Source organism: Enhydra lutris, unplaced genomic scaffold, assembly GCF_002288905.1.
Source record: "Enhydra lutris kenyoni isolate GAN:26980312 unplaced genomic scaffold, ASM228890v2 scaffoldscaffold77, whole genome shotgun sequence".
Taxonomy (NCBI): Eukaryota; Metazoa; Chordata; class Mammalia; order Carnivora; family Mustelidae; genus Enhydra; species Enhydra lutris.
Genome location: NW_019154161.1, coordinates 958,896 through 969,614, shown reverse-complemented (window position 1 = coordinate 969,614; position 10,719 = coordinate 958,896). Strand labels below are relative to the sequence as shown.

Below are 10,719 nucleotides of genomic sequence, written 5' to 3'. Positions count from 1 at the left end.
GAATGTGGAAAAGGCTTCACCACAAAGCGCACCCTCATTATACATCAGCGAACTCACACAGGAGAGAAATCTTACTTATGTAATGAATGTGGAAAAGGCTTCACCACAAAGCGCACCCTCATTATACATCAGCGGACTCACACGGGAGAGAAACCCTATGAATGCAGTGAGTGTGGGAAAGCCTTCAGCCAGAAGATATGCCTCATACAACATGAGCGCTGTCATACTGGAAAGACTCCCTTTGTGTGTACTGAGTGTGGAAAATCCTATTCTCACAAATACGGTCTCATTACCCATCAGAGAATTCACACAGGAGAGAAACCCTATGAATGCCGTGAATGTGGAAAAGCCTTCACCACAAAGTCAGTACTTAACGTCCATCAACGAACTCATACAGGAGAGAGACCCTATGGATGCAGCGATTGTGAGAAAGCCTTCTCCCACTTGTCAAACCTTGTTAAACATAAGAAAATGCACACAAGGGAAATGGGTAGATTCAGTCAAGTTGGAAATCCTTTTAACACAGAATCACAGCTCATTACTTATGAGTGAACTCCTGAAGCCCTATGAATGTGATGACTATGAAAATGCCTTCTTTGGCAACCAAGACTTCATTAAACATCAGTGTTTCCAGCAGATTGGAATGTAATCTTGGTACTGCCGGTTTTCGGATACGTGCCCTGAGAAGATTAAAGAACTTGTCCAGGAGGTGAATCTGGTGGTTGCGGTGAATGTGTTGTAGTGCCTTCAGTGATCCTTACCTCATATTTTCCGTCAGTGAAAACATGTTGAGAAAACTCTGATACATTCAATGTGGAGATACCTTGGGCAAAACTTTCTAGCTTCATTATATTCTGAAAAGTATACACTGAGGCAAATTCTGTGTAGGCAGAGACTAGGAGGGCCTTCAGGGGGAAGGTAGACTTTATTATCAGGGATCATCATAAAGTGTCAGTGAGCTTATTGTTCATAGAAATACGATTTTTTAAAAAAAATGTATGATGATCATGGGAAAGCTTTTACCCAGAAAGAAGACCTCACTGAGGGTCAGAGTCCACACTGCAGGACAGTATATATATGGCAGGATATCAGTGACACAGTTGGCCTCGTTTTGTCAGGAAATCATACAGAAATGAAAACTTCATGAACATGCTAAATGTGGAGCACCTCCAGTCAAATACCAGAACTCATGAAGGAATGACATCCTGTGAAAGTGGTAAATGTCGGAGTGCTTTTAAATGTTTTTAATGTTTTAAAAGTTAAGTCTGACCTTTTAAATGTTTTAAATGTCAAGTCTGACCTCATTATACATCAGATAATTCACCTGATATACATTTTCAGATGATACTTTGAAACCCTTTTTTGGTGGCCTTGTCAGTAATTTCATAGTTTCAAAAAGTCGTCTGCTTTCCTCATTACTGATGAATATTTATTGTTATATACAATGCAGAGTGTCCTATGGAGTATTCTAGGACTACCCTGTATTATATGATTTGTTTTTACCTTTCTTGGGCTCTAAGCTTAATTGTAAATTTAGCATACTGAAGTAGTTTAAAAGGAAATAATGTTTTACATTATGTTTTTTATAAAACAAGTATTTGTACTTGCTTAACTAAGTTTATAAATATGACCAAATATTTTATAAAACCACCTTCCGAGTGATTTTTGTAAAATGTTTAATTTGAAATCACTTTAACTTATAAGAAATTGCAAAATAGTCCAGAGAGTTCCCTAGTATCCTTTACCTCACATCTCCCAGTAAAAACATTTATGTAAGCCACGTCTTGTTATTGAATCCAGGAAAATGTCTTGGTAGTATACTATTAGCTAAGCCCTTAACCTTGTTTGGATTTCATTAGATTTTCATGTTTGTTTTTTTTTTTTTATGTTTTAATTCTAAGAAGCTTTATTACATATACAGATTCATGTAACTACTACCACAACCATCATGTAATACTGTAATCAACACAGATTCCCTCATTGAACCTTTTTATGCTCATACCCTTTATCCAAACCTACCTCTCACAACCACTTCTGTTTTCCATCAATATAGTTGTATAATTTTATGTTACAAAAATCATTTTTACAACTGGATTTAAAATATTTTATATGTTATATTTATTGACATAATTTTATATTTTTCCATAAAATTTACTACATTATTGACTATATACAAATTTATAATTTTTTATTAGTAGAACATATGTAAACTTTTCATGTTTTTGTCATTTGGCAAATTGCTCTGAAGACCTACGTGAGTTAATGGATGGTTGTTTTATTTTTATTAGTGAGTAATAAACATACTAGATGACCAGTTTGTTTATCACTTCATTCTTGGAAGAGATCTCCTGGTTTCAGCTGTTGTAAAGATGGTATGAAATCTGCATACACGGTTTTGTGTGAGCGTAAATTTTTGTTTTGCTACAATAAATTCAGGTGTGATTGTTGGGATGTATGGTAAGTTGTGTTTAGCCTTATAAGAAACTACTCTCTTCCAGTGTGGCTGTGCTGTTTTATATTCTCACCAGCGGTGCGTGAAATACTGTTCTGTATGCTCCCCAGCACTTGGTGTTCAGTGCACTTAAGGTAACTACTAATAGCCTGCTGTTGACCGGAAGCCTTACCCATAACATGAACAGTCCATTAACGCATAGTTTGTATATGTATATAGTTTGTGTATATGTTATATACTATGTTCTTAAAGTAAGTTAGGAAAAAGAAATATTATAAAGAAAGTCTTCTTCTGGGGACCCAGATGGCTGTCAGTTAAGCATCTGACTCTTGGTTTTGACTCAGGTCATGATCTCATGGGTCATGGGATCAAGCCCCATTCATTTGTATAGGACACAGTTTTGATGCCATGGGTCTTGTAAATAATGCTGCAATGAGCATGGGAGAACAACTGTCTTTTTGAGATAGTGATTTCATTTCCTTTGGGTACATTCAAGCAGAATTATTGAATCATACGGTGGTTTTATTTTTAATTTTTTGAGGAAACTCCATACTGTTTTCCATAGTGGCTGCACCAAACTCACCGTGTCCTTCATTCTTTTTATGTCTGTCTGCATGTTCATTTATGATTTATTTAACGAATCACCTACTGAGGCACATTCATATTGGTATTAGTTACTTTTGCATTACAGAATTACTTTCCTAAAAGTTAATGTCTAAAGACAAACGTTTATTAATTTTTTTGTGTGGGTCTAGGGTTGGATTGTCTGGTAGGGCTGTCTGGACAGAGCCTGTATGAATGAGATGGCTTTTTTTTTTTTTTTAAACACCTCTAGACCTCCGATGGAATTGATGGGGTCTTTCACAGGCTCTCATGCTGCAACAGGCTAGCCTGGGCTCTATTCTAATGTGTTAGAAGAGCTCCAAGAGATAGACAGACTATACCTCACGGAGCAAGTCTAGTTCTATCCTGTTTGTTATTTGTCCTATTGGAAACACTGGTCAGAGTCACTAGGAAGGAATGCTATCCAAAAGTGCATATAGAGATGGAAGAGAAGTACATTTACATAACAAATTTGTGTCTGTTATTTCCTTAAAATTGTCAGAATTGATGCCATAATTATTCTTGTACATGTTCTCAAAAAAATAAGTTTCTACTGAATCCCTGAAATTAATTGCTGGCTCAAAGAAATGAAAAGTTTTAAGTTGGATAATTGCAGGATTGTACTCCAGAAACATTTTACTGGTTGATATGCTCTAGTCTGAATCCTGACTAAACACATCAAATACCTAATATTAAATGTGTGCATTTTAAACTTCCAACTATGATAAGCAAGATAGTAACATCTCCGTTCACTCAAAGCCATATGTGGTGGACAATTTACCTATGCAGATGAGAAAAATAAGACTTAGCACAAGAGTGTCTTTATTGCATGGCCTCGCCACTCTGAATGTTATTCATCGTTCAGCCTTTATGAATATTAAGGCTTAACATATTTTTGCTTCCTGTTCACTTTGCACTTATTTGAATATTAGATGCACTTTAAAAAATCAGATATTTGCAATTTTAAAAAATAAGTGGCTTATTATTGAGCTATTTAAAAAATTAGTTGGTCTTTTTCCTATGCCTCTTATAATAGGACGTGGAGAGTGGCTCTCATACATGGATGGTGGAATGGGTTGATACACTAACTGGAAAATAGTTGTCAATTTCACATGCATAGATAGGCCTTTCCCTCCAATCTTCCCTATTTCTGGCCTTTGGTCAAAGCCTGTCTTCCTCTCTGGACCCACGGAAAAATCCGCCTGCGTCCTCGAGTCAGCTTTCGCCTTGGGCACTGACCTTTTATGACTTGCCCCCAAGCCTAACTGGCTCGTTCCGACGCTTTTATTTCCCAGTCAATGACCACCATCCCTGTGCCCCCAGAGCTTCTGCTTTGTCCCAAAGTCTCTTCAAACCCATTTTTGCTAGAAACTCGGTGGAGGAGGCTTCCGTAGGTGGGTTCGCCTTTCCCCAAGCGAGTTCTGTGCTGGACAGATACCTCCACTTTCTTTTAACGGGGTAGTGCCAACGGAGCCATCTAAGTTTAATTTTCCAGTCGGCTCACTGAAAGGGATTTCCGCCGCGCCGTTTTTGCCCAGTTTAAGCTTCAGCTTGGAGACACCTGTGCGCTTCCGCCGGGACCCACCGGCCCTTCCACTTTCCCAACGGTCCCTGCTCGCGGGCACGGAAGGGGCCCCTTAGCGGCCCGTACGACCGTGATCTAAGATGGCCGCCCCCGTAGGGCACGCCCCGGGCGCGGCCATGTTGCCGCAGCGGAAAAGCCGTGATCCAGTTGCCTTTTCTCTACAAATGCCTCAGACCCCTGTTGGACACCGTCCGGCGGTGCCGGGCCACGGGGGCGAAGTTCGGCGAAGTAAGTTCAGGCGCCGACCGGTCGTGGTGGTGTGTGGCGAAAATCAGGTCAGTGTCTGGGGCTGTTCGTGGGCGGTGGCTGAGGAGTGGCGGTCGGCGTCCGCCTGGGGTGACGCGGCGGGGATTCCAGCGGGAGGAGGGCGTGGGTGGGTGTTCCGCCGTGTGGCGTGTGCGCCCCAGTCCGGAGTCGCTCTCGCGGCTCGTGGTTGAAGATCTCTGGGGAACAGCGACCTGGGGCCGAGGGCACATCTGGGGGCCGTTTACTCTCTGGGGCTCGGAGATGGCTAGCCGGAGGTGGTGGCTGTCAGGGACGGCTGCATATGGTGCGCATTTGGTTCGGGGCTCGAAGATGAGGCGCTGTTTCGGGGTTCACGTGCAGGGGTCTGTGGGGTTCACGGGATTCGGGGGGGCTGCCCCGGGCGTCCGCGCAGCTGCTGGAGTGTGGGCTGCGCCTGGAGGCCGGGGGCTTGGCTGCTGCCACCGACGCGAGGTGCCTTTGCCTTCCCCTTCTGCCTCGTCGCCCCAGGTCTTCAGCTCTAGTTTTAAACCCTCTTTGGCCCCAACATCACCCCTTACTGTCGAACTTCAAAGTTTCTGGCGAGATGAATGATGCCGCGTACCTCATAGCGGTTTCCTGTTTAAGATGCAGCCTTTTCTCCTTTGTCCTGCAAGATTCCTGCCCATTCCTCTGGGATATTTCTTTTCAGACTCCGTCAGACACAAGCAAAATAACATCTCTTGTCATTAAGTTCTATTCCCAAGGGATAACCCTTGTCCAAATTTTAGTACATTCCAGTTTGAGGCTTTCATGTTATGTGCTTAATATTGATAATCCAGATAAATTGTGTAAATGGTACAATGATTTTCTCTGTTCCCCTATTTCATGTAATAAACATTTACAAATGATTTTAATGTATGAACCTGTGGTATTGTGAGTGGATTCGTAGTCAGTGTTTGCGTATGTTTGTATAAAGGTGCAATGTTTGAAATGTTTAGGTATCATTTTGCGGGCATTTCATGATTATGCATTTACTCATGGATTTGTTCCCCTGCCTTTATCTCCAATGTGGACTTTTTTTTTTTAATCGCAGTTGTAAGCGTGTTATTCCTTTCTGACTCCCTTTTCCTTATAATTTTCTAGAATATAAAAAGATCAATTAACTTTAAATATCTACTTGCTAGTTGGCCACGTTACTAAATTCTTATTTCAGTATCTTTCTCTCCACCTAACATTTTAGCATGGAAGATTTTCAAACATACAGAAATATCAGAGGAATGTTAAAGTTTCTGTCTATACACCTACCACCTAGATTCTACCATTAATGTCCTACTAGACTAGCTCTACCAGTTATCTAACCCTCTGTCCATCCTTTGTTCAAGAAGCAGTCTTTTTTGTTACAGGCAGGGAGAGGTGGAGGGAGAGAGAGAGAATTCCAAGCAGGCTCCATGCCCAGCACAGAGCCTGAGACTGGTTCCGTCTCACAACCCTGAGATCATGACCTGAGCCAAAATCAAGAGTTAGAAGCCTAACCGCTGAGCCACCCAGACACATCATGAGTCAGTCTTCTGTTGGTTTTGGTGCATTCTAAAGACAGCTGCGGTCCTGTAAGGTTACTCTAAATGCCTCTGGAATTACATGGCTAATAGAGTTCTAATAGCTTTTTACTTGTTTCCTTTGTTTACTTAATGAACAGATTTCTTATTTACAAATAGTCTTGGCCTGCTGTGAAGTGGAATGAAAGTGAATTTTGGAATGAATTGAATCTTGTTTTTATTGATTTTTAAAAGATTTTATTTATTTATTTGAGAGAGAAGGTGAGAGAGAGCACAAGCTGGAAGTGGGGACAAAAAGAGAGGGAGAAGCAGACTCCCCACTGAGCTGGGAGCCTAACAAGGGGCTCAGTCTCGGAACTCCAGGATCATGACCCGAGCTGAAGACAGACACTTAATTGACTGAGCCACCCAGGCATCCCTGAAATGAATCTGATTTTTCAATCCACTGTGTGATTGATGTGACCTGTATCTGTTTCCCTGATAGCAAAAAGAAGTCAAAATCTCCCTCAGGGGTTGTTTTGAAGATCCAGTGAAGTAAAATACCTAAAATGGTGATCTGTGATGGCAGGAACTTAGTATATTTGAATAAGAAGGCTGATGATTTCCCCATATTTATGGTTTTGTGCTTTGTAAAATTTGTATTTATAACTCATTTGCTCTATCCCTACCTCTCCCTTGTTTCTGTTTTCATAAAGTATGAAAACTTTTTTCCTTGTCATTTTATTTATTTATTTATTTATTATTTTTTGTATTATTTTTTAAAGATTTTATTTATTTATTTGCGAGAGAGAGAGAGAGAGCGAGCACAGGCAGGCCGAGTGGCAGCAGAGGCAGAGGGAGAAGCAGGCTCCCCGCCGAGCAAGGAGCCCAATGTGGGACTCGATCCCAGGACGCTGGGATCATGACCTGAGCCGAAGGCAGCTGCTTAACCAACTGAGCCACCCAGACGTCCCTATTTTTTTGTATTAATATATAATGTATTATTTGCCCCAGGGGTACAGGAAGTATAAAAACTTTTAAAGTTATGAACTTACATTAATGATCCAGCAACACAGTTTTAATTATAGAATGCTGATAATTTTCTGATTTAAAACGTAAGTGCTCTTATGGAAACTATAATGAAGAAACTAAACATCCTATCAAATACTACACTGTTGCCAGTGTTTCCTTTTCAGAAATTCTTAGAAGTAGATTTTTAGTTTACTAGCAATACTTTCAATGTTAAATTGAATGTTAAATTATTCCCATGAAATGTCCTGTTCTTTAACACTGACCTTGACCTCTGTGTGCTTTATGATGGTATAGGGACAGCTGGGTGGCTTAGTTGGTTAAGCGTCTCCGTTCAGCTCAGGTCATGATCCCAGTGTCCTGGGATCAAGTCCAGCATCAGGCTCCTTGCTCAGCAAAGAGCCTGCTTCTCCCTCTGACTGCTGCCTGCTGCTCACCCTGCTTGTGCTGGCTCTCTCTCTCTCTGACAAATAAATAAAATCCTTAAAAAAAAAAAAAAAAGATGATACAGACTTTTTCTATTTAAATGTTGTAACCAGCCACCTGACTAAAGAGGTATATAGACATGTTAGGTGAATATTCATAATTGGCCTTTTTAAAAAAGATTTTATTTATTTATTTGTCAGAGAGACAGAGATAGATAGAGCAAAAGCAGGGGGAGTGGCAGGCAGAGGGAGAAGCAGGCTTCCTGCTGAACAAGGAACCCGCCCCCCACCGCAGGACTTGATCCTGGGATCAAGATCTGAGTCAATAGCAGTCACTTAACCGACTGAGCCACCCAGGCATCCCCATGTGCTACTAAGTTAGACTTAAACTCTTACCAGTTTTGTTTCTCTTCACTCCTTGCTCCTCTGCTTATGTTGGTGGATCCTTTCCTTTTGCTTGAAGAACATTCATGTTTGCTGTGATACAGGTTTTCTGATGAAGAATTCTCTCTGCTTTTGCCTGAAAATGTCTTTATTTCAGTTCTATTTCTAAAGAATATTTTTGCTGACTATTCTATATTGGTTTATACTTATAATTCTCTACAGAGTATCAAGAAATGGCTGGTAATGAGAAATTAAATAAGACCCCGCTTAATATTTGCTTAGCACGATGTTCTCAAAATCAAAATGTATGCAGCCTAGGCTGTAAGAAGACTTTTGAAGAGGGGGATGGACATGCATGATTTAAAAGATAATGGGGGGGGCGCCTGGGTGGCTCCGTCGGTTAAGCATCCAACTCTTGCTTTTGGCTCAGGTCGTGATCTCAGGGTCATGAGATTGAGGCCTCTGTTGGGCTCGGTGCTGTGCGTGGATCCTGCTTGGGATTCTCTCTCTCCCTCTCCCTCTGTCCCTCTCCTGCTCACAGTTGCTCCCTCTTTTTCTATAAGTAAATAAGTAAATTAATTTTAAAAATTAAAATATGTACATCTTAACTGTCTGTATGTCCTTGTTCCTAAAATGAATCCACCTACGGAGTTCTTTGCCACTGGGTATCACGCTTTTTTGGGTCTCTGTCCTACATTCCCTTTGATAGTCACACTGCTTCCACTCTACAGAAGAAAGGTGCTTCCCAAACATTCTGAATTTTATGTTTTCTTGGCCCAGAGTACTTAATAAAAAGACAGATCTTTTGGGGCCTTGGTATAAGGTGAATGCACAGCAACAGTGACAACATCTGGGCCTAAAGAGAATGTGCCACTCAGAGTAATTTGTTTTTCAGCCTGTAGGTGCTGGCTCTCCAGGAACTAGACAGATCAAGGGAAAAGGGAGGAGAAGACTCCAAGACTTAGATGATGTCATTTCTGGGGAAACCATTGACTGGAGACTGAGATTTTTGAACAGAAATTTAGAGCTGATCCAGAAGAGCTAAAGACAGAGCATCCAAGTTAGCAGCCATTTCCCCAAATCAAAAGATGATGATCCAGGCCCAGGTGACTTTTGGGCTCTTTTATTCTTTCCTTTATTTCCCAATGGATTTGTAGAAATCGACTAAAAAAAGATCAGTGCAATTAAAAAGAAAAGTTTAAATTGAGAATAGCAGGATCTGGAGAAATCTGGGCAAAGTAGGATCAGGAACCTATTTTTCATAGGATTCATACTTTGTGATTCATGTTGGAATGAATATATATGACTGTGTAAGACCCTGTAGGTCACATGAGCTGTCAGTTTGCTGCAAATATCTCTGACAGTCATCACAAGAGAATCTTGGTAAGTTACATGGTAGGCATTACTGTGATATGTCCACTGCCAACACTTCTTACACCAAACGTGAGTTTTTGTGCACAAATGACCAGTTCTCCAACTCTCCAGATATCACCTGTCTACAGTTTGATTCAATCTTGACACTGACTACATGGATTTACTATCATACTCCATAAGTTGTTGTTTTTTTTTTGTTTTTTTGTTTTTTTTCAAAATTTTTATTAAAAAAAAAAATTTTATTACACCAAATGTTTCTGAAACAGCATTGATCATAGGAAGCCCCAAAATGAACTACTTTCATTATCTGGAATTGTGTTCCCTTTCATAAGGATACCTTGAAAGGGAGAAACCAGGGTAATGTCTGGGTCCATGAGACACCTTTAAATTCTTTCATTTTCCTGCGTAGGCCATGTTTAAACTATTTTAGTGGGCATATTGTAAAAATATTAACATTACATCTTAAATCTTCCCATTTTTAAAAAAATTTTTAAATTTATTTTCAGTGTAACAGTATTCATTGTTTTTGCACCACACCCAGTGCTCCATGCAATCCGTGCCCTCTCCAATACCCACTACCTGGTTCCCCCAACCTCCTACCCCCCACCCCTTCAGAACCCTCAGATTGTTTTTCAGAGTCCATAGTCTCTCATGGTTTACCTCCCCTTCCAATTTCCCTCAACTCCCTTCTCCTCTCTAACTCCCCTTGTCCTCCATGCTATTTCTTATGCTCCACAAATAAGTGAAACCATATGATAATTGACTTTCTCTGCTTGACTAATTTCACTCAGCATAATCTCTTCCAGTCCCGTCCATGTTGCTACAAAAGTTGGGTATTCATCCTTTCTGATGGAGGCATAATACTCCATAGTGTATGTGGACCACATCTTCGTTACCCATTCGTCCGTTGAAGGGCATCTTGGTTCTTTCCAGAGTTTGGCGACCGTGGCCATTGCTGCTATAAACATTGGGGTACACATGGCCCTTCTTTTCACTCCATCTGTATCTTTGGGGTAAATACCCAGTAGTGCAATTGCAGGGTCATAGGGAAGCTCTATTTTTAATTTCTTGAGGAATCTCCACACTGTTCTCCAAAGTGGCTGCTAC

At 40.8% G+C, this 10,719-nt stretch overlaps 1 protein-coding gene across 1 annotated transcript in view; it reads left to right on the top strand.

Moving 5' to 3' along the window:
* The window catches only part of LOC111160767, a 618,405-nt gene that overhangs the window by 364,160 nt on the left and 243,526 nt on the right, over positions 1-10,719 (top strand). The window contains 1 exon segment of the mRNA XM_022524110.1: positions 1-490. This exon segment is cut by the window's left edge and continues 3 nt beyond it. Within this exon segment, the coding sequence (XP_022379818.1) occupies positions 1-490 (490 nt within the window).